The 25,755-nt window shown below is 41.5% G+C and overlaps 1 protein-coding gene and 1 non-coding gene across 2 annotated transcripts in view; one reads left to right on the plus strand and one right to left on the minus strand.

The window, feature by feature from the left end:
• Positions 1-1,261: 1,261 nt before the first annotated feature.
• Positions 1,262-25,755, plus strand: part of LOC145437298 (cGMP-specific 3',5'-cyclic phosphodiesterase-like) — an 81,849-nt gene continuing 57,355 nt past the window's right edge. Inside the window, exons 1-3 of the mRNA XM_080314495.1 lie at positions 1,262-1,616; positions 14,680-14,824; positions 20,120-20,287. Of these exons, the coding sequence (XP_080170621.1) occupies positions 1,609-1,616; positions 14,680-14,824; positions 20,120-20,287 (321 nt within the window). The 5' untranslated portion in view covers positions 1,262-1,608. The remainder of the gene's footprint in view (positions 1,617-14,679; positions 14,825-20,119; positions 20,288-25,755) is intronic.
• Positions 19,265-19,337, minus strand: Trnam-cau (transfer RNA methionine (anticodon CAU)). Its single transcript has one exon. It is a non-coding gene; the product is annotated as a tRNA-Met (tRNA).

Below are 25,755 nucleotides of genomic sequence, written 5' to 3' on the forward strand. Positions count from 1 at the left end.
ATAAACTGAGCCAACCGAATCTATAGTCTGCTGGCCGCTTTGTTCCTACTTTCATAGACTGTGTTCTCAAAATATCACTAGACTTGCGAGTGAATCTCGACTACGAATAAAATATTCGTTTGTTTGCCGAGGGAGCTGATTGTTTCATATTAAAGACGTAGATACCGCGTAGCTATGATTGAAAACGGGGAAGTTACAGCAAGAGATGTTTATAACACAAGGAACACTTGGAATGTTTTCTATTAATTGAGTATGTAGTTGCGACAGGTCTTAATACATCTTATGTGCCAGGCGGCAAAGGTTTGCTGTCAAAGTAATCCTAGCAATCAGATGTCAGTGACGGGTATATATGGAAGCATCTATCTTTGATAGCTAGCCGAGTTCTCGCAGCTACCGATTTCGAAAAGAATGCCGTTGTAGTTGCATAGCTTTTCGTTCCTGCTAAATGATTGATTGCGAATAATGTTCCATCATATCAATTATGCGGTGGCAGAATAAAAGTTATAGCCGCTTGAGGTATCGTTAAATGTCTTAATGCAAAATCATTGGCCTAGTCTCATGCGAGAAGCACTTTAGGTATTTGTGGGTGGTCGGCGCTGGTCGTATATTGCTTCAACTTGCTAAGGAGCTTCAAGTTGCTTACAGGCTTTACGACGGTTTTGTGGATACCAATGCCTATAGATCGGCAAGCAATCCGGCATACAAGTGAAGCAATCTACAGTTGTAGAATCAATAGAATCAATACGTCAAATCCGTTTAGAATTGGTACATCGGAATTTCGGCATCATCTTTTTCAACATGCGCATTGCATTACTAATGAACGTGTGCGTGAAATGTTATTAGATCAGCGACAATAATTTTAGCAATCAGTTGACTGACATAACGCGTTCGCAGTGACAGCGTGTGATGCCCAGAATCTAAGAGGAAAGAGCATACCAGTGCCCCCATTCATAGTTAGATATAACGTGTATCTTCGATATAGCTGAATTCCGGCCATCGCAAAGATACTAGCTCGTTTGTTAGCTGTTAGTGTGCGATTGTCCATTACGTTGGTGTTGCTCAAAGAATGCCGCCGCTGGTCCTATTATGACATAAAAAATGTATCGATAAAAAGCTCCATGCTTGTGTCCAATTCGGAGGTGTCGAATTTCACACCGGACTGGAATAATATCGCTTGCTAATATGTCGTATATATGCAATGTCCCTAGCATTTTGATTTTTACAAGCCTATGTACTGCATGTGATGATATTGCTGATCTGCTATTGAAAGCGTGTTATATTGACAGAAACCTTACCCATAGCCCTAGCTAAGTTGCGGCACAAGAATCGTGGAACTGCCGAATGAGAAGACGGATTTGGGCTCGCAAATCTTCAATTATGCAAAACAGACCGAGACTCTCAAATGATAATCGTCTTACAGCAGATAACTAAAAAACGGCATACGAACCAATGTATTTCCACGTTCCTACATTATTTATGCATCGCGTAGCATTGGTGACGCGGGCCTGACTAAAAAGACTAATAATAATCATTAAGAAGAGGAGCTTTTGCCGAAGTATCAGGAAATACTGTCAATATCGGAGTACAGGATACTGAAGGCCGGGCAGCATGACAAGGTACGTATCATCAGTATACTGTTATTCTCGGTTTCATTGACGCAGTGTTTACATATATATACCGCTGTGCATGCGAGAATCTCAACTATACGACGTTGCGCGTGATTTAATGCCAAAGCCGTGCTGAAATTGTGCAAGGAAGGATCAAATGTTCGACCTTAATAATTCATGATGTAAAAACGAGTCGTAAATAGGAATCACGGCTGCATTCAGTCGCAGTTTCGCGTGTTGGACACCTGCTGGGTTCGCCCCTGTATGTCGAACTGTATGTAAAACCAGTTTAACAATTCGTGAATTGGTAATGATTCCTGCAATAGCGGGGCGTTGAAGAACTTTCGACAATCGCTCGCAACTGAACATTGTGAACACCATATAGTTTTTGATCCGATGCACTAGAATATCCGTGTAAATCTCCTACAGCCGATCCAAGGGTGGGAGGTTCCCTACCGGCACACGCGCATTTAGAAATTCGGGCTGTCTGTATGTATATTGTATATCACAGTTCACAGACGATAGACCTCGAGCATTGACTGATCAACTGATCATGACCTCTATGCGTGACTGTCAACATCGAATGTGCAAGGCGAACGTAACGAAATTGGTCGCTGGTTTTCCAGTGTGATGCATCGGGCATTAATATCGACCTCTGTAGAAGTCGCAGGACGATCAGATTCCAGACGAGACTCTTGGCTTTTATGGCGATCAATACTCTACTTGTACTGTTGTGTTGGGGCGCCAATCAGATGAGGCTACGTTTGCACAGGCCCCGAAATATGCTACTAATCAGCAACGATACAGTAAACACTGCGAAGTCGCCTTTTAGAGAATTCTCAATTACGAGTAGATTTGATGGATAGTCAATGCCTCTATCTGGCATACCATATCAGTTGAAACAAATTAGTAATTTCATGCGAGATGCACGTTTGTTTGAGGTGCCAAACGATGTTTAGAATTGACCCGCGATACCACTGCAGTACCTGGCAAAGAACGGCGATAGCGCGATCAGGAAATAAACTGTCTTTCAAAGTGTGCCGTGAGTAATTCACAGATATTAGGATATTACCAAGCGTACGTGTGTAATTACTGATGAAACCTGTCTAGAATGATCGACGTGCTTCCAAAGAAAATACGAATTACCGCTACAAATTCGTGATATGAATCTGACTTACCGTCGTTAGAATGATATTACCGCGATTATAGAGATGCGAACATTGGACAAGTTATGAATCTGGACTATGTAGTGTAGATTGTAGAGTAGATATGTGATTGCAGGGGTTTGATTTTCATCTAACATATGGAAAGAAAATTTTTCCGCACTATTTAAATAAAGTCTGGCAAATAGCATATATAGTATATGCTACCTTGCATGGGATTTACCGTTTGTGCGGTATGACTCATGCAAGGTATCATGCCACTAGTTTCATTGTTATATTTTATTGGAACACAGACTATGCTGCACCACAAGAATCTTATGGTGTATGTATACTCCTAACTCCTATATAGTTTGACAGATAGAACGCTATACGTATACGTGGCAATTTAGAGAATGGATGGCATCACAGTTATACTATAACACCATAAACACTTTAACGCACACTATCCATTGTCCATTGTTCAAACTTGAACAGCACAATGAATGAAAGTGCTACTGCAATAATGCCTTCAACACGCCTCGACAACGCCCACGCCGACTCGCCCATATACTATTATACTTACATCGCAAATATCCATAATTATTGAGACTAGAATGCGTGTTGCAGTTTGTACTTCATTGCACACATAGTTACAGGTACAAGACTCGCATTGAAGTTTCCGGAACTGTTGTCAAGATGATTCCGTACTGTTAGATCTTTCAATGGTGTCCGCGGTGTTGTTATGGAAATCTCCGGAATGCGCGCTAAGCTACTAGAACGTAGGGTATGACTTCATTTGTCACGGAATAATTCTCTGGGGACGGGGATAATCAGAGCTCGCGCATCCGCGGTAAACCATCAAGCCTTATTCATCGCTTACACGGGCTGACGAGCCGAGGCATGAAATCCAGATTAAATCGATTGTAAGAGCCACTGCCCCTGTTGCTTGCCGACATGACCAACTATTTTACATCACAATCCCAGTTTCCCTGTTATAGGCTGCATGAGCTTAATTAAAGGTAATCTTAAGTTTCCTCCGTGGGGCGCAATTAAGATAGGCTATGTGGTCACAGTGGTCATTGGTAAATCATAATCAGTAATCATTAGGGCTGGTCACATTGATTCGAGTACTCGAATCAGAATCGAGTATCGATTTTAATGATTCGAGTCGAGTAGTAAAAGACGATTTATTCGAGTACGGAAGTGATACGCTCCACGCCGCTGAAAGTGAAGTTATCAACGAGAATTATAGTTTCTATACTAATTTTCACTGTTGAAGCCTTGAAACCTTGATTGGCCGTGCCGTAGCATACGAAACATATAGTATACAAAGCTACCAAGTTTTCTGGACGAAATAAGGATTATCCCACAACATTGTCACAAAGTCCAATGAAAACGGTATGATCGAAAAAATACCAAAGTATCTTTAATGTGATGGATAACAGGCATTATATTTTTGTGGTGGCATAAAAGGTATATATTTGAACTTTGACATATTACATTTTGTTATGTCGTCATAATGAGTGATACTCGATTATTCGACTCGACTCGATACGTGATTCCGAATCGAATCACTCAGGTACTCGATTTTGCCCAGCCCTAGTAACGACATAAGACCGCTTCCACTAGGTCGGCAACTAGGTAGTCTCCTCATGCCCGCAGCGAAAGAGCACCAAAATCCAACTTGAGCGCCTAAGAAAGTTCCGGTCTTAGATACTGCTGTTTTCTCAGTTGCGCCACAATGTTGTATTTCGATATAACGCAAAGCATGTAACTATTGTACTGCGAAACCGTTCCCGGTCATCTTTTGTAATACGGTTTGAGTATTCAGTCGTATTCATCAAGGTTGGTATTAAATATTCAGTTCATTTCTTCGCAATGACTTTATTCCGAATTAGCTAGAGAGAATTGAATTGTTCGTCAAATGGGACAAACAACTGGCAAATTGTTTCGTAGTTCGATGAATTTTAAGTATGGGGAACATATTATGATGCGGGTCTACCCGTTAGAACTTGATTGATGAGATTTATCCCGTCTTAACCAATTATTGGGCACAACAAAAGAGTCGAGAGCGACATAGTTTGGGAAACGCTGCTGTACAACACAGCGTAGTCATGTAGTTCCGCGACCCCTTGATAGCACTATAATAAAAGCAGCTTTGCAACTTCGTCTACAAAACTACCAACTTTACAGTGATTAATACTTGATTCATTCTTGATCATGCACCGGAAGATGACCTAGGGAACACAATGCCTAAAGTAAATCTGCATAACGATTTGCCGACATACGAGCAAGCAGCAGAGCAGCAATTCTAAATTATGTTGAAAGTTTGCTCTCACAGCTGTGCCTATACTATACATACCATGTGTTGTGACCGTGCTAACAATGCAGAACGGTGGTCAGATCGATGGTCCTTTGTGTCAACGGTGGCAGTGTTTCAGTTGGATTGTCACGTTTTTTCTTTAGGTCATTACTAGGGCTGGGCACAATGATTCGAGTAGTCGAATTTGAATCGAGTATTAATTTTAATGATTCGAGTCGAGTAGTAAAAGAGGATTTTTTCGAGTACTGAAATTATACGCTCCTCGCAACTGAAAGGTAATTTACAAGCGAGAATTATAGTTTTGGTACTATTTTCCACTGAGGGAGGCTTGAAACCTTGATTGGCCGTGTCGCAGCATACGAGACATAGTACAAAGCTACGAACGTTACTGGAAATAACACATTTTCGAAGTCATGATCATCCCACAACATTGCCAAGAAGTACAATGACATCGGTATGGTCGAAAAAAGTGTCTTTAATGTGACGGATAACATGCATTATATTGGTTGTAGTGGCATAAAAGGTACATATTTGAACGTTGACACAGTACATTCTGTTGTGACGTCATAATGAGTGATACTCGAATACTCGACTCGACTCGAAGCGTAATACGTGATTAAGAATCGAATCACTCAGGTACTCGATTTTGCCCAGCCCTAGTCATAACTACATTCTATGAGCGTCCTCGCAAGGCTATATTGTCGTATGGAAATCTAGTAGTAAAGTTTTGTTATTGCAGTGATCGCGAAGGGTGAATTGCATATTCGTTGTTTCCACTCGATTGCATCAGAGGTGATCCACTCATTTACACTGAATTAACTTGAGAGTAACCAGCCACAACACAGTCGTATACGTCACAAGCGCTTGAAGAACGTATGCTATTAGTTAACAGTATTCCAATCAGATGTTCAAATTTCTACCGTTTTGGCGAGTCTGAGTTATCACTCAATACGGTAGCTGTATGGTATGTGGCTGGATTCCAGCCGTACCCGACTTTACTACAGTGCAATGTATTGTTACATCTACTCCAACTCCAAGCGACTCATTTACATCACACTTGAAATCGACCGCTACATGTTTAGCTTATCGCAAATCGTTAGCACGTTCAAGCCCATTTAGCAGACCTTCCAAACAATCCATTCGTGTCAAATTCCTCTTTCGATTGCGTTATACTTCATACTTATCATTTATCATTCATCGCGTATAATATAGCGCTGTCTACTTAGCGCTGTCAATTAAAATTCGAAGATAAGTTGTTGGGTGATCGATTGAGGCTTTGGCCTTCTACAAGTGGGTGGCATGGTTGCGCAGTTTCGGAAAATAATATCGCTGCAAAGTTTTGGCAATATTCGTTGTAACACCGTTGATACCAATATTGATGTTTGTAGGTCTTTCGGTCTATCATCGCGTGTATATTTTAGTATTAATTGAATGTCAAGATGTGCACTCGAATAGTATCCGATTCCTTCCAAATTGAGACACATCGCATTGTATGTCCACATATCCACGCGAAGAAAGTCAAATCATGATGAATCATGATGTGCTGCGAGTTTAATCAACCCTGAACCGGTTTGGCGTCCGTATCGCGTGCGTCCAATAACCATTGTGTATCCGTTCGGGAACCTCCCAATTGGCCCTTCACATTGGTGTCAACCATAGGTAAACTCTTCGCAGCTGATAATTAATAAAGAATAAGACACAAGCTTCACCCATTCCTTGACAAGAAGATTTTAAGTCAATAAAACTATATTACATAATAATTACGAGGGCCATTTAAAGTCATTAAAGTCATATTTTTTCTATGCATCAGTAAGTCGTGAAAACAATTTTAACGCAAAAACCGCATCCCTATGAGGTATATTAAGAAAGTTATAAAGTCATATAAAGTCATATTCCGTCAACCCACATCAGCGTCTGTGGAACGCTTATTTTCATTACTAAAGTCATTTTTACGTCAAAATCGTAACTAAAAAGACTCTAACATTCCACACTACATGAAACTGTACTACAACAGTGGTTTAAAATATATAAATTGATATGTAGTACTTTAATGTTGCGTATGTTCTACTCTTTAGTTCCATGAGTGACGTTGTTTGCATGTAAAAATACACGATTTTCATATAAAGTCGTATAAAGTCATATTTTCCCAAAAATAAAGTCATATTTTTGATTTATTAAGGTCATATAAAAGTGGCCCTAATAATTACTCTCGTCTGTCCGATAGTGAACCTCTGAATGGGCAGTTTACGTTTGTGCCAACTATATTTAAACTCTCCACAGCTTAGATTGAAATAAAACAAGACATAGGCTGCACCCAGTCCGTGCCAAGATGCTTTAAGTTGATACAACTATACAGTGTTGCCAACTCCGGATGGAAAAAAATCGCTAAAACTGGTGTCAAAAATCGCTAGATGTCGCTAAATATTGAGAAAAAAGCGCTAAAAAATAGCGCTAAATCTGCATTAATTGCTAAAGGTGTTAAATTGGACCATAATATCAATACACTCTTCTCAGCTGTATTTTATTCATATTTCTAGTTCATAATACGTAATAGTCATCTCTAATCGGAACAAAACGTGCAGTGCATTTCTGTTGAGCAGATCGCTTTGCGCAATGATCGCTATACGTGACCACTGACTACCAGTGGCCACTGACCAGGTTTTGCAGGCATAACCGCTCACTATATAAGCGTCCCCTACTCCATGCGTCCATGAATACGTGATGCGATGTACCGTGGAAATGCGCTTGACTTCTCTAAACTGAGTTGGAGTACTTGAACACGACATGCGACTTGACACACTTGTACGGGACATGCGACTTGACCCGACACAACACGACTTGAACCGGATTTGCCAGCCACTAAAAGTAGGGGACCAACCCGGAGTATGAAATTGAATGAATCTGGTCTTAAACGAAAGCTAGTGTCACACTGATTCCGACAATACGAATTGAATTCTTGTAAAGACAATGAAACGACCTCAAAACAGCCCCCAGAGTCTGAAAATCAGCATTGATCAGAGCAATCGCTGGACGAAATTGGTCATTGTTATGTTCATTGTGTTGCGGCGGTGCCATTGTGGGAGCAATGCTGGTTTTCAGACTTCGAGGGCTGTTTCGGGGTGCATGGTTCCATTGTCCTGACGAGATTTTATTTTGTATTTTCCAAATCACTGCGACACTAGCTTTCGATCAAGGCCAATTATATTAAATTTCAGCGCTCTGGTCGCCAGATGTAGCACTGTCAATTATGCTACTTTTAGATTACTCAGCAAGAAAAGACGCTGTTTACCCATGCGTAACCGCCAGGAGTTGCGTATCTATCCGTAGGTTAGTAATCTATCCTTAATTTCATATATATCCTCGGAGTCTCTGGTGGGAGATGAGTCGCCAGTCGTCGGCCAGAACCGATCTTTATTAGTTATTTCGGTAAAAAAGCGCTAAATAATCGCTAAATACCTTTTCAAAAATCGCTAGATTTATCGCTAGGCGCTAGATCCATATTTTCTAGCGCTAAACCGGATGAAAAATCGCTAGATCTAGCGCGAAAATCGCTAAATTGGCATCACTGCAACTATATTACATAACAATTACTATCTTCTCTCCTATAGTGAACCTCTATCTCGAATGTGCCAAGTCTATTTAAACTGCACGGCTGGTATTGCGCCCATTCCGTGTCAAGTGGCTTTTAAATCAATACAACTATATTAAATAATAATTAATATCGTTTACCCGATGGTGAACCTCTGTATCGGGCCTGTGCCACCCATATCTTAACTCCACACAGCTGAGATTGAAAAGGTTTAGACGCAAGTTACGCCCATTCCGCGTCAAGAGGATTTTGAGTCAATAAAATATATTTCATATTAATTGCCTCAAAGAGTGTCCGCCTACGTTTAATTGTTGGACAAGTAAATATCATTGCCATGCGTATAATCACATGGAAGCGGATCATTATATTTGGTATAACGGAGAATCGCCGTAGCAAGTTACTAAGCGAACATGGTTGATTGTCAGGCGTTTTGAGTTCATTTCGTTTTTAGTTCAGCAAATTGCAGGATCATCATTGCTCAGGGACAGTTACAGACGTGTGTCCACTGTCCACTTATAGCACAATGTTTGCTCGCGTTCAACAATTGCGGGACGATTCGGAATAGCTGTCAATCGTCGTCAATCAACGGCGGATGATTCCGAAATCCATTTGTTTAAATCTTTCCGATGTCCGGCGGACAGTAAAAATTTGAAGTCATGTCTCCACTTGCCCTTTATAATTTAGGGCTTTCGACAATTCAATCTAGTAACCGCCCTTTTACCAATATCAGATCAAGCCTAGAATCTAGCTCAGCGTCTCCGGTTTGGTATGCAATGCATATCTGCGGTGGAGACTGACAGGCGTAAGTACACATCGCTCATGGATTACCCACAAGGCTGACAGTTCGTTCACCAGGTTATTATTCTCCATATGACATAGTTCCTTCACTTGCATGCACCCGCTTTATGCTGTTGCCAACTCTTGCGTCACGCTCATCGCTAATGAATCTAATCAACAATTTTCGATGATAGAGCCCAAAAATAATGCTACCGCGTTTTACGACGATTGCCTCTTTTACCGAGAAACGCGGTACTTCGCATTATATATACGTAATAACTGGGGCTGTGCAGTGGGCACCAATATCCAAAATATGTATCACAAACCTCCGCGCTTTAGTTTAAAAAACATTTCCGTGATCAACCATCCCGAAGTGCAATGAAACATCAGGTGTGATCGAAAAAAGACCACAGTATTAGGGATGGTGTGAACGTCTGAAAGGTTCAGGCTCGTGTGAACGCGAATCTTTTTGGAAGGTTCTATTGCTAATTCCAACCCTACGTTTCAGTGAAGTGATAGCCTATATTAAAGTACACGATACATAGCGACGACTCGTACCACATAATGCCACGATGCTGAAGTACATATTGACGTATCAAACGTCGCCGAATGTATCAACTGGGGCAATCAACTGATATAATTATCCCATAAAGTCAATAGCTTCCGTCGCTTTGCTAATAATTTCGACGAGAACTGGCAAGGAAATATAAGCTTACGCCTTGGCCATACCGGATAATGTGTTTGGCGTCTGAGTATTGGTACGTTGATATTGAGCAGAGTGTAAAACGGATTTCTATACTTGATACCGATATTACCCCTTTAACAAGTTATACAGCAGTAGCCAACACCCCGATCGCACCGATTTGGTTTTTATAATACAATGAACATATGTGATCAAGATTGACCCCTGCGCCAGCTAGATTTTTTACATCACACAACGATATCAATTTCATTGATTGGTTGAATAAACATCATTCGCTGACTACCTACACGTAGCGTATTTCGCTCTTGACGTGGTGTGATTGCGGGTCAAGCTCACAGCAGAGAGTCACCAAATATTCACTAACAGAAAACTGGATATTTCGAGCGCCATGCTTAGAGTGGCCCGCAGTTGAAATACAATAAATTTCAACCAAAGATGTTATAATGAAGTGAAAATTGTAATACATGAAAAAGGTTCACAGTTCAGAATCTACCAAGGTTCGTTTGTGAACGTGAACCTTTCAATTTCTGAGGCTCACACACAGAACACGAACGTGAACCTCACGTTCACACCATCCCTACAAAGTATCTTTATGTGGTGCAGAAATTGTTTTCTCTGTGATCGCATAAATTTGAACTGACAACATCATCGGTACTCTTATGATGTCATACGACTCGACTCGAAGCCCATTATTCGATTCTGAATTCAATCAGTCAGGTATACTGACTTGAAGATTTCAAATGGGTTGCTATCGTATAGATTATACCCTGGGGAATAGTATCTATATCAGCGGTCGGGAACCTTTTTTGTCTAAAGAGCCATATTGGTCCTACTTTTTTTGATTTCAACTCCTAAAGAGCCATACATGTCAATCAACTGTTGCGTCACAATTGAAATTCCGTGACGCCATGGTAGCAATAATTGGAACTACATTGGATTCGTCGTGTGCGCCGCATTTTCTCAATGAAACTCATATTAATCATGCTGGTTGCCTTATTTGAGCCTGATCTTTAAACCTGTGTTACGAGAACGTAGGTTCGTCGGTATGCTCATTTAAATGCGAGAACACATGTTCACATACGCAGGTGAAGCCAAACATGTTCATTTCAGCAGTATATATCCAAAGCCACTCTCAGCTGTGATATATAAGTGACGTCAGGTCAGGGGAGGCCAGTGAGGCAGTACTTCACCTGTCGTCCGGATGAGTAGAAGAAAATTGTCATACGTTCAACAATTACTATTGGTATTTCTTATCGATTTTCAGTTCATGAATGACAAGATTTTAAATATTTTTCTCCCTAAATCAAACAATTTGCATATTTATTGTTCGAAAATAAACCGCGAAACGAAAGGTAGGCCTAAGGCCGCACAAACGGGCCAAGCCTTCTCATGGGTAACACAATTCATCGTAAATATCTTTGAATTTATTGTAACTGGTATTAACCGAATGTAACTAACGATTCCGAAAATTTAAATACTGGCCGACTTCTCAGTTCTCAAAGAATTCGGCGGTAACATGGAACGCTGCGCTACATACCTACATTTTATCGCAGGTATACAGAGCTATTTACCAACCAAGAACGTGGATAGCTATGACGTTGTTTGTAATTCGAGTTTGTAATTGTGAATGTAACGTACACGGCAGTTCATTTCGAGCCGTAGATCAGGAAGACAATGCGTATTTGAAAACTGCGTTGTCACATGGACGTCGCCGTGACTGCTAATCACTCCAAGATTAACAACGTCTCGTGCAATCCAAGATTTCGAGTCGATTACATAGAATTCGCGAGTGATATTGGTCGCTGGCGCGACAGCAACCTAAATTTGACGTTTTTGAAAGAGGGATCCGAACCCTAAACCTGAATACGGCATTGCCTTTACCTCTCAAAGACATGTTTAATTGTTTATACTGTCACGAGGATAATTATTCTGGCCGTGATGGAAATTTGCTGACAAGTTGCTGCAATATTGATCAATTCAATACAAAAAATAAATATTTGGCAAAGAGCCATATCTTATACCCAAAAGAGCCATATATGGCTCGCGAGCCATGGGTTCCCGACCACTGATCTATATAGTACCGGTTTCCGAGAATATGCGTTGTTTCATTGATTGATTGATGTATATTTTGCGGACAGATTGGGAATTGATTAAAGCGTAATATGCTTGATTTAGAAATTAGACTCGCATTGGAGTCAAAACGTATTACGGTTAAATGTACGCGGCCTACGTTATATTATTAGTCCCTGGATACATTTAACCTAATCCTCAAAGGAGGAAGGCGGAGAAGGGGGTCACTGGTAGGGTTACCATACGTCGTCCTTTTTGAAGAAATGTCGTCCCGTAGCCCACATATCCTACCATTTTGACAATGTGCCCTCCTTTTTCGCCTAAAATGCCCCAAAAGACCACGAAAGACGTTAAATTTTGGCCTAAATATAGACGACGGGTTACGCGGGAGTCAAATCTGAAAAATGACCTTTGTTTTTTTGTCAACACTGATGATAGAAGGTAAAAGCGGGTATTTCGGGAGTCAAGTCAGAAAAGTGACTATAGTGTATGTTTTATTCAGTGACTAGTGAAAAGTGTATATTTTATTCGGGTGGGGTGAGTACCCACCCATTTTTAAATAGCAGACCCTAAATTTCATAACTTCGCGCGCAGCGCGAAGAAAAGTTGAAGTTTTATAAATCCACCACAATACCGAGAATGGACATTACCGAGAATGGACAGCACCGAGAATGGATATTACCGAGAATGCAATAAATGCAATGCAGGCATGTTATGCATATGAACAGGTCGTGTGTGTGCATCACAGCGTTGCCACATTCGGTATCGACTCTCAGGTATAAATTTCCCGACAACTTCCGTTGCAGTAAGCTAGATTCTTGGCATTGGCCATTCTCGGTAATGTCCATTCTCGGTAATGTCCGTTCTCGGCAATGTCCATTCTCGGTAATGTCCGTTCTCGGTAATGTCCATTCACGGTAATAGCATTCTCGGTAGGGTTGGGACTTCGGGATCAAATTTGAAATCCCGGGATCGGGATTTCCCGGGATTAGAAAAGCAGTAAAATACACATACCAGCTCTACACAAACAACATTTATTCCTTGTAATAATGACGCAAAAACATAAGAGCATCAAGAGTATCATCGTTTCGACTAGGGGCCTCAAACTCAAATTTGCTCGCGGCCCAATTTCGTAGATTCTGATGACGCCGTGGGCCGCAGCATCAAAAAGGGGTATAATATGTATTTCCAAGAATAGGCCTTATTTGACGAACCTTGCAGACTAGCATTCCATACGCATTGTGAAAATGTGATTCACTATTGTAATATTCACGTTTGCCACGAAAAAGTCATATTTTTACATATTTTATTAAATATATTGTTGTGCTTGGCATAATTTGGTGAAATAATGAGTTATATAGTTAGACACCATGCGAGATGACCGATGCATCATGTCATCGTAAAAGCTGTCGCGCTATAATTTCGCAGCTAGCGGACATTTGACATGTGATAGCGATTTTGGTTTTGGGAGTGGCTTTAGAGTGATTTTAAGTTCTGAAATCCGAAATAAGAAATTTTCCAGTTTTCGAATACTTGAAAATTGAAAACGCCGACGCGGGCTGCAAAAATATTCTCGCGGGCCGCGTGTTTGAGACCACTGTTTTAGACAATCAGCCGAGTTTTTGACACTGCTTTATTACCAAAATAAGAGATATAGCGCTACGTAAGTTTTGGTAGATGCTATTTACAAATCCCGGGATATCATTGGGATTAATCCCGGGATCGGGATCGGGATTTCCCGGGGTCCCAACGCTAATTCTCGGTAATGTCCATCTCGGTAATAGCATTCTCGGTAATAGTATGGAACCCTTTCCTTCTTTCCTTCTTAGTCACTTCTCAAAGGGCGGGAGCTGGTATTTAAAATCTATGTCCAGATTGACATAAACGCAGAGAGCGGCGTGATAGCGTATAGTGGTATGATCCACAGCACGGATATTCCAGATATCCCTGATCCACGGTTCCATACTGTTACCGAGAATGCTATTACCTTCGAGAAGTGGCTAAGAAGGGAAAGAAGGAAAGTCATCATTACAACATACTAATAGTGACAGGGAAGGTGGCAACCGTTTCTGAAGTGAAATCAATATAGCGATCAACTACGCTCGCTTATTCGACTTCGCGGCCTAATGCTGCACCTTTTTTTTCTTTCTGTGGTTTCAAAAGACTGAGAATAAAAAAGCATTACCTTCGATACTCTTTCTCTCGTTGCAGCTATGAGTCGCTATCGCAATGTCTACTTTCAAGAGTGTATGATTGTAGTAAGATAAATATTAACACTTTCACAGTTAAAAGTAAAACGCGCACTGTCGTACCATCATATGGAACATCGAAGATGGTGGAGCAAAAGCTCATATACCACCATTTGTTAGTGAATAATTGGCGATATTCGTGATAGCCGCGGTATTGTGCTGAAACCATAACCCCAACCCTGTCCCATTGGCGCTAATCCGTTCTCCAATCTATTTCAGCGATATGGAGGTATTCCTTGAGCTGACTCAGCAAATCGGAAGCGTGACTGATGGCGACGAATTTTGTCACAATGCGTTGCAGCAGGTCGCCAAAATCCTGGACGCTGAGAAATGCAGCCTGTTCCTCGCCAGGGACAAGGTAGCGGTGAGTATCTATTCCTGTCTCACAATTGTGATTCCTGTATCGGTGACTACTTGGTCAGTAACGGAGTGCCTCTACATGTTCGGAGTATTCGAGTAAAATTTGCGTAGCCTAAACTTGTCCTTCACCGCTTATGTTTTTAGTCTACTTCAACTTCCATTCTACTATTGTTTTTAGGTAAACTATAGTTACTTTTGACGCTTTGTATTTTGTAACGCACAAAGTAGTTGTGTTGTATGTGTGCATCGCTTTCTTGAGTGAACTTGTAACGACATGGAGTAATAGCCCCCGAAAATCCCGATTCATATTTGGAACTTTACACATATTCGGAGTGTCCGTATAATCATTCTGAATATGTATCCCTGTTCAGCTGGTTAAAGATGGATGGGGTGGGCAATTATTTTTTCAGGCGGGCCGAAATAGAACCAAAAATTTGGTTGACGGGCCGAGTCAAAAGTTTGAACTACCGTATATTCTAAATGGACAGCAGTGAATTACAAAGTTAGGGCGAGCTGCTAAGTGGATGTATTAAAATTATGCTATGAGAAAGTGAGTGTCATAATTCAAAACAGTGCGAAACATGAGACATTCTCCACTTATTTAAATCCTATTAATTCCAGGCCCTCATTTTTCTATGGAGACGTCAAAATGGTCTTTGTTCCGAGCTGTGCATAGCTTGGTGTTTAGCCTAGTCGTTTTTAGAGCGTCGCTGGCAGCTGCCCTGAAATCCGCGCTCTCTCGGCCTCAGCCAGCCAACCAGTGTCTGTATTTCACTGCGTTTTTCTCCCAATGCCGATTCAGAAAATATCTCTAAACACTGCGACCTGGTCAGCACAAATTAAAATGACCGGTTTCCCCCTGACTCAAGTAAACAAATATTTACTGCACCTTCAGCCTCCGCCTCAATTTCTTAACATGCCTGTTCTGTTCATCGTTTTTGGGAGGCCGCAACTCACGTGCACTGATTGACTTTTGTTACGGATTATGGATTTTAAACGAATGACATGGTAATTTAATGCACAGACCGAGTAATTCGCAGTATACCAATGGCAACAAACACGTTTTGAACTATCTGGAAGCCGTTACTCTTGACTTTAATTGTTACGGCATACTTTGCTTTGCTTTATATTTAATCAAGATTACACGATCTATATACGTGGGCTACATAATCACTAGAGGCTCAAACGACAGGCTAAACGCATTTCCGGTTCGGTTTAGAGTTAGACGGCCTACGGTTTTGTTCACACATGAGTGTTCACTGTTCAAACGTAGGCCTTAGGTTTTAAATTCCAGGCTACTTTTCGCGGGCAAGTCAGAATCGCGTTGCGGACCGCACTTTGCCCAGGTCAGATAGATTTGACTTGTCTTCAAAATCCCTAATTTGGCTAGTAATTGAGTAGAATGTTACGACATTACTGCTACTTGTACTGGAGTGCCAACGCCGACTACCTTGACCTCGTCTGCATTTATGTCAAGGGTCAGCAACGTTCATTTCTTGATTGGTTCCCTCATATAGATTTATGCACTGCTGTCAGTACTGCTTAGCTTGGCAATAGGATTATAATAAGATTACAAGTAAGGATTGGTCAATGGTCATGGTCAGTGGTCACAGACGCAGTCATTCCATACCGCGAGCAGAATATTCATAGTAACCGCGTTTCTTCCAAACGCAGTAGAGATAGAGACCATCTTGCGTCGGCCTGCTATGTTCCTTGATGGTTTACGTGTATTGAAGGCATAGAGCAGGGGTCACCAACACGCGGTTCGCGGCCCGCATTGTTGTTGTTGTGACAACATAATGTTCTCCTGTGCCCATCATCACTATTCCTCACTAACTAAATAAAACGGCTTTGCCAATGGCAACAGCATTCCATCGAGAGAAAATCAGCTGATATGAATGGGCAATAGGCATCATGCCTTGACGTGCAATGGCGCAAACAGTGCCAACACCGATAGCCGCTTAGAAAACGGCTTAGGGCTTCGTCATAAAATCAAGCTTTACGTGGAGATGTTCTTTCAGCTAGTTACGTCTCTTGCTAGCCCCAATGCTAGCCCCGATATCGATTCTTCAGTCGCTGAAAAGCGCTGCCAGGTACACCGTGCACAGCTCAGAGTTCAGAATAAAATGAAATTGATTATCATGGTTTTTATTGTATTTGTATTCCTTTAATAAAATATTACTTCTTTTGTGGTAACTATGCCCATTGCCTATGTTAGATTAGGGTTGCCATACGTTCGGAATTTCACTGTTAAAATTGCGTCCGGGAGGAATTTCTAAAATATGCCAAAATGTCCGGAATTCTGAAGTAAGCTCATAATTTTTCCTAAATCAACATAATATTATTTTGGGCAGATTTATGCTACATGAAATCTTTCTTCGCGCTGCGCGCGATTTAGTATCACATATATTGGTTTTAATATGGGACAACCACCCACGCAAAATCTACGATCAAAATAAATAAAAAATGACATTCATTTACAGAAATAAGTCTAACTGTAATCGCAATTACAAGATAACGGTGTATTCATAGAGTCGGTTTTGGCCGTTTGGATGCTTTATTCGACGATAGTGGTTCTAAACCTGTGGATAGTTTGCCTGTATTAGGGGGTTCGCGAAGATGTTGAACGTAATCAGCTTCAAAAATAGGCCGTGAGTGAGTCTGGGCAAATGTGCCGACCTCTAATTAGTTACCAGCTAATCAAATTTTGAGCTGACCGCGGAACATTTTCAAATTGGAAATGGAGTCGCGACCATAAAAGGTTGGAAACCACCGGATGTGCGGTGTTTATATAGCTCAGTGGTGCAGTGCGCACCGGCATTAGGCTGATAAATAATCTTGTATGACATGAACGATGTACTGTACAATTACCCGCCTTGTATTTTCGAAGTCATCATCCTCCACCAGCTCTACCGCTAACTCTGATCAGTGATCATGTAAGCGGAAAGACGATCAAATGATATAATATTCGGTAGAACCAATATTATTGACATAATTCATTCAAATTATTTAACGACCAGATGTATATAAAAACCAGATGCGTATAGTAACCCCCAGAAGTTGCATCGATTACTCAACGGCGGGCCCAAGATCACTGTTTATTCGGGCATGAGGGGGCTGAAAAAATGTGACTTCGGCCCTGGTCACAACTTACAACACACAACCACATACTTCTGAGCCGGATCGTGACCACCTCTAGTCGATAGACAAAGCTTTGCTGGTGTGACGTCATATTGATCGACGTGTTCATACCTCATTTTAAAATCCGCTAGTGGGCGCTAAAGAGCGTTTGGAATTTGCGTTACAAAAATATGGGAACCCTATGTTATATAGCACAGCGTTGTACTGACATGAAGTTTTAAAACGTGGTTGCTAAGCTCAGTATCTTATTCTATATCGATATTGGACTCATGCGGCCCGCGGGAGCCACGAAATTTGAAACGTGGGCCGCAACCTGTTTTGAGTTGGCGACACCTGGCATAGAGCCTTTTTCTGCGAATTTTTAATCACTATGAGAATGCGTTTTGCTATACCATATTCAATCTACAGTACACTGTGTAGAGTACAGTCATACAGGTATATTTAGCCGGGCACGTACCATTCTATACTCGTTTATTGGGTGCTAACGGTAGATATTTGCGAAGGCGGGGTCCCAGTAAATGTTCATTATTTCTAATTGAAAGCTGAGTGGAATAACATCCCGATATAATACCTCGGTAACCAGCAGGAAATGTTCCGTGTCGGCTATTCCAATATTGCGTTCGTTCGTTCAACCATATTTACCTAGTGTAATTCCAAAACTGCGCCACCTGCTTAAACAAAAGACCGCCAATGTCAATTAGAATACGCGAAGATATGGATTTCAAATATTGCTACAAGGCATGACAGATGCGAACATGTTGACATTTTATCGTGTAACATATTGACTGTCTGTCTATAGTACATATAACTCCGGGTCATATGGGGAGTGTCAAATTCTTTTTCCGTGCATTTTTGTAATAACTATGTCCGGTTGGAGGCCTGTTATGGGCAGTCGTTGCGTTGATGCTTGATGAACGTACGCATTACGCAAATCATTCACGGCCTTTACTATACAAGCATGCCATTCAACCTGTGATCTGCCGCATGCATCATCCACTAGTGTAGATTCGACACCCACCTTAAATTTGGGATGACACAGGTATTGTGACATTCAGATATTATTTCATTATGGAGCCTCGTCAATGTTGGATATGTTCATTGTTCAATCTGGACGCGCCAAAGCTCAATTGATTTATTGCAACTATACTCGGTTCGAATGCTGGTCTCGTCATCGGCAATGTAAGACGGTTCAGATGGAATAAAATTGCAAATAGAATACTACGAGGTTGCTGTTTAATGACTCTGTGTAAAGTAACTCGATTTTCCGTCACCTAAGATGCATAAAATGTACGTAGCAAAAACATGCCCCGAGTGAGGATCGAACTCACGACCTTGAGATTATGAGACTCACGCGCTGCCTACTGCGCCATCGAGGCTACGAGATGCCGCCGTAGTATTACCGAACTGTTCACTAAACTCTTTTGTATTTGATTAACAACCATAAATGACACTCTAAGTTATATGAACTGAAGTAGGTTATAATTAGGACGAGGATAATGATGCGAGTTTTTCGAGTAATGAAATTACATAGGTATCTGCCTTTGCACTAGGAGTATTGTATTATCGACGAACATGTATATTGTGTACATGTATAGTTCCGTTACTTTTTCCAACCATAGAAGCCTTGAAACGATCGTTTGATCGGGTTGCAGCATCCAAAACATATAGTACAAAGCTACGCAGTGTACGTGCGTTAGAGGAAATGACATTTAGCTGTGAAGTCGTGAACATTGTCACAGAGTGCAATCAAATTGGTGTGGTCGGAAAATACCAAAGTATCTGCAACGTGGCGGAGAACTGGCATTGTTTTCTTTGTGGTCTCATAACAGTTGCGTGTGTGCATGTGCTGTGCACTTTCCCCATTGTCCATACGCGTATGACGTCACAGTGAGCCATACTCGTATACTTGACTTGGATTTGGGATCGATTCACTCAGCTACTAATTAGTAATTATAATGTTGTGAGAAGGTTGCTCCGTGCATTGATTCTCTGAATTGATTGGGTCGAGAAAGTGCAACCGTGAAGAAATGCGTACCATATCCTATATAAAAGGCGCAGTGTCCCTACCGGTTATCGCAGGTCCAGGATGCGATAATTTTATACCTCGAGCGCTACTGAACGCATTGTCATATCTGACGATCCTGCGATTTTGCGACAGGGCGAAGGCAAAGAGCTGGCCTCGAGATTATGGAGCGTCTCGGCCACGTCGACGCTGGACTACGCGATGTGCGACTCTCGTAACGAATTCGTCGTCTCGTTCGGCGATGGAATCGCCGGTAACGTGGCCGCTAGCAGGACGCCGATGAATATCGCGAATGTTTACGAGGTAATAACGCTTATTGCATTCAATTTCCCTTCCGCGTATACCTTGCAGCATTCGTGCTGGTTAGGAATTAATCTCGGTAACGCAAAGGAGTTTCAGCATCAATTTTTGCCGACTTACGGAGTGCTTCTATACTTTGTAGAAGTGCCTAATGACCAGACGCGGTGACTAGTCAGTAACGAAGTACTTCTACTGCTACATCGCTTATCCAAGTTTGTAGACCACTTCCAATTCTACTTGAGTTTTTTGGCCAAGAACACTTAATTTTAGCAGCTGGATTTTACTAAGTAAAAGTAGTTACGGAATATGTTTCCGTCGTGCTTATTAGAGAAATTCTTGTAACGACTAGGCGACAAAACCTGAGTAGTCGGCATAAACCACGTCTGAAAAGCTCACGTATTCCCGTTGAGGAATATAGTTTGGGAATTGAACCTTTGCGGCGCTATCCATCATTTTACGTTATGTCCTATTCGATTTTGTCGTTTGTCTCCTACAATTGATCCCCCAAAGACGCCCGCATCGCAACGCACCTGATTTCTTTTGAAACCTGACGCTTTCCACATCCACATGTAGGTTTATTCGCAAGTGTTCGTTGTTCCTCAATTCTTCGTCAAACACCCGCAATGATATGATCCACAGCTGCAACACCAATAGGTTGCGGGTTCCTAGTCCGACCAAGGTTGACTCCAGAATTCCTTCCCAAGTGTCGGAGGTTTATCTAGGCTCCTCCTCGCCATATCATCCGCGCAAGCGGTGTCTTAAATAGCCTATAGAAGGGGACACTACGAGATACTACAAGTCGGCAGTCACGGAATCAAAATTAAGCGTATCGGCCTGATGTACATGACTAATGACAATTGTAGTCGACAAACACCATGAATACCGCAATCAACAACAACACGATCATTCTATAGCACTATAGATAACTAACCTAGGTTAGTTATCTATAATAACACAATGATTCTCGACCTTTTCAAAATAATATTTTGCTGACCAGTGAACCATCAAAAATCATAATTATGTACAAATGTACTTACGACGAATGCATTTACCTCGAAGGTAAATATTGGAAGCTCCATTTAATGCTGCCTTAATGATATTAGACGGGTTGTAGTCGTTGTACGTGCTTTTATTGATATTTCTGCAATTTAATGAGAAAATTACTTCTCGCTCTTTGATTTCACGTGTGTTCTATGAGATTCTATTGAAGTTTGCGCAAGGCGAAGTATACTGTTAAAACCATCAACTTGATTTTGATCGTTCGGTTTCTTTTGAAAGACCTGCGACCTTGCTGTTTGGTGGTCTCTATTAGAATGCCAAATGTCGCTAAAACGTATTCGAGGATTTCACATATATCTAGTCCTAAACAAGTTGCACACTACTTTGAGCGGTTTGGTACGTTACTTGCAGCATTGTGACGCAGGATAAGTTGAAAGTGTTTACCATGAACTCTGTGCAATACAATGACATGTTGCAGAAAAGTATGTTCCACATGCTCAACTCAAAACTTTAGGTTTCATTTCTCCGATTAACAGCCAAGCGTCCAACCTCTTACATTTTTCAATTAAGATATCATGTCCTAGTTATACGCTACACTTCCGAAGACGCCGTACACTTTTCTAGGGTTACTTGCTTACCTTTTAGCTATCATCAGATCGTGATCACTCACCCTCCACGTGGATTGTGGATGCGCACAACGCTTCGAGTGATCAAATCCGAATCGGCCATTGATCGAATGATTCGATTAAGATTAAAGTAACGTGAATCGGTATTTTTTCGAATATCCAAATCTACGTTCCATGCGACTTGGAATTCTGTTCCTTGTGCAAATTCTCGTTTCGGCTACGTACTTATTCGAAACAATATGGAGAACCTTGAAGCCCGGCATCTCTAGCATGATCAACGCCTGTATCCCAATGGTTCTTAAAGTGGGTGCCAACGCCATCGTGCGGGCGTTAGCGTCCTCGAAGGCGGCCCTGAGAGTATATAAGGGGGAGTTATTCGCTACAGACGTATGTGTGGTAAATCCGTTAATCAATAGCTATATTTGTTTATTATGTGAATATGTGGTCACGTCGTTATATGTCATCGTCACCAACGCTCTCCAGGGATGTTTATTGTTATGCAATATTTAATTTCCAAACCTATCCATTACGATAACAGCAACATTAGCCAACAAGTCCTTTTCAACACACATTTATCAACACATGTACACTAAGAATAATGAATGTTACAGCATTAATGCGCCACAACGAGGTACAATGACATTCGAACAGCAATTGCCTTGCACGGTTTTATTCCTTGATGGTGTCTGTCCCGAAATTTCTACGGAGTTGTGACTCTGAAGTAACTTAACTGTGTGGTAACGTGTATTATGCTGCCTATGAATTATATCAATATGAAAAGGCCATAAGCGCCAACGTAGTTTGAGTGAGCATTAAGAAAACCGTCGTTTGTTGATGTTAAGGGGTATGGGGCGTTTGGTGCCTGCATTGATTTATTGGCCATGGGGGCGTTGTGTAGTAAACGTTTGGGAGACACTGATGCTGTCGCGCCAGGATGTGCGATATGCATGCTCAACGTTCAGTTGTTCACTTTGAAAGTGACTACAAGACGATTATCATACTAGTTCGCCGATGGCCAATACCATGATATTTTGCCGTTCTTGTAAAACGCTCAAGTTCAGCCGAGAGGTCTTCTTGTCATATATAACATCTTAATCAGTGTTACTTTTCTGTAGGCCCAATCTAAACCCCAGCTACGTGACCTATAGTATTGTCAGAAGTCGGTTGCGGGTATATAATAAGGAATAGCGCAATCGACAAATAAACCAATTTATGCTGTTACAAAGGCAGCGAGTGCCGTAATCATTACCGAGCGATCATTTCTTCCATCAGCACCGCTGCACTTTCGGTGCCATCCCCATGATATTTCGCGCTGCATCGAATAAACATAAATAATCATTACTGACATAATCGTATACAAAACGCGTGAAAAGTGCCGATAGAAAGTTCAATGTCGTTGTAAATATCGATGATAAATGTCCCGCGATTTCCTAATTATGCGCGGAAATCATGAGTGATATCTATTAATCTGATGTCATCAGATATACGCCCCGTCGTATCCAATTGCGATCTACGCTATCGTGTACGAATCGATTTCGACATGACATACGCGATTGACCGATGGGATCCCAGTGCGATATTATCGGACGTCAGTGCGTCACACAAACTACGAGAATGCTTCGCAATGGTGTATTCTATTCGCAATAATATTGCTCTCTTATTGTGAGGCTTATTTTAATCCTTCGTGGCAGTGGCACCTGCCGGTCTGTGCGATCGAAACGTTGTGCGTACACGGCGTGTTATTGTTGCGTCGATAAATCAATTGTGCTGTGAGGAAATCCCTGCGCTTTATTTGCGTGTTTAAGCGGAATTGATTGAATGAGTGCGTAGCTACACCCAAATGGTACCGATGTGAAGACAGTTAACAACATTATCTACAGGCTAACGGTGAGGCCACCGGGTCTGTCGGAAATAAATTAACACCTTTGGCGGCATCATGATATACTATTTATCCTCGATTAGTGTTATTTAGGTGACTGATGACCAATTTTCGGCTTAAGTATTATTTTTGGCGGATTAACTGAGTTCTGTGTAACACGTAGGCGGCCGCCCCGACATGGTTTTGGTTGTGTAATATTCCTCTACATCGGGGTTTGTTAAACTGTGGTCCGCGAAATAGTTTTAGGATCCGTGAAATTTACTACAAAAACAGAATATTCATTTCGAACAGTGGTTCTTAACCTTTTTTTTCTCCGGCGCCCCCTTTCAAAAATTGCCTGAGTCTGGCGCCCCTTGTTTAAAAGGCAGTAGTGAAATGCGGTAGAAGTCCGGTTTCGGGTTGGGACTTCACTATTAGACCGCTCGACTAATTGACGATAAAATTGTATGTGCGATTTTCGGGATCAAATTCAGGTTGTTATAGCAGCCATCTGGAAAGGCCTATACGGGCTCATAGCATTTGATTCGAGATCGATATTCACATCCCGAATTGTCCTCTGCGGTTGGCAATACGGGGAAGTTGAGTGTGTTGGGTTTTGTTTTATTGCTTTGTGTGGCTACTAAATCCACTGAGAATGTGGTAGAGATTTGTTCACATTATATTTAGTCCTGCACCAAGCTCTTAACTTCAACATGGATGTGGGTAACAACGCCAAGCAGTAACATCCTTTATGATACGACAAAGAAATATTCTGGCGATTTAATTTTGTAGCTATCAAATATAGGCTACAAGTATATTTCGTTAATCATTTTGGCCAAAACGCTTCAAAACATCTTTAATGTACAAAGGTCATCACTCTCAAAAGTTGTACAGTACAGTGCCTTTTCGATTTCGACACGCAATGCGCTGCAGGATACAATACCTAGTTCGAAACATTCTGTGGAAAATAACCCGAGCTATCACTAAAAGTATCAATTTATTAATATTTTCATCATTTCGAAACGCCACAAAACTGCGATACAATAAAAAGAAAGGACGGTGTCGAAACGACGTGGAGTAGCTAGCGCGACAGGAGTGTTTTAACGAGGAATTGGCATTTCAAAAGTACGCCGAATTCATTTTACATGAAGTAAAGTAAACAACTGCATTCCTAGAAACATCGTCGGTGGATATTCAACAATGAGCGCCAACGAAAAACGTTGTGATTTCACAGATTTTGTCGAATGTTAGTTTGCCATGAGAACTCAGGGATATATAGAACTAACTATATAATAATATGTCCTTACTACGCCATCGACAGCGAGGCCATTTTTTCAGCTCCCCTCATATTGCCCCCTGAGCCCAACGCCCCTGAGCGTTTCCGCCACCTTCAAAAATCCGAATCGCCTCCTGGGGGGCGATGGAGACAAGGTTAAGAATCACCGATTTAGTATATCGCCGTGAGTGGAACTGTGACCACCTCTTTTAGTCATTAGTTATAGGCATGCAACCAAGTCATATGACTCGAGGCTCAGACGGCCAAGACCGAGATTGCATTGTAATTTTGAAGAAGAGTAAAATAACCACACGAAAGGGATTACGTCTATTGGTACTTGAAAATGCGACCAGAAACTGCTAAAATTGCGGGAATTAGTGTATTATAAATGCGAACCATTCGATATCACCAAACAGAGTTATAAAAAGTGGGTTTAACGAAACTTTAACTGGAAACTGAGCAATCGACACATTGACTTGGACTCGGACACGAGTCATAATACCGTGGCTCGGACTCGACTCTCTTCTCGCTGACTTGGACTCGGACTTGGCTCGGTGGTGAATTGAAAATGACTCGACTTGACTCGCGTCGAAACTAAAAAAGCGAGATTGACTTGTGACTCGGAGCCTTCTGTGACTTGGTAACAACCCTGTACCAATTCTTTAAGATATTGTCTGACCACGAGCAAAACCATAAAAAATTGAGGGTATAA

This window comes from Botryllus schlosseri, chromosome 4 (genome assembly GCF_051294905.1).
Source record: "Botryllus schlosseri isolate E-star chromosome 4, Bs_hap1, whole genome shotgun sequence".
NCBI classification, from domain to species: domain Eukaryota; kingdom Metazoa; phylum Chordata; class Ascidiacea; order Stolidobranchia; family Styelidae; genus Botryllus; species Botryllus schlosseri.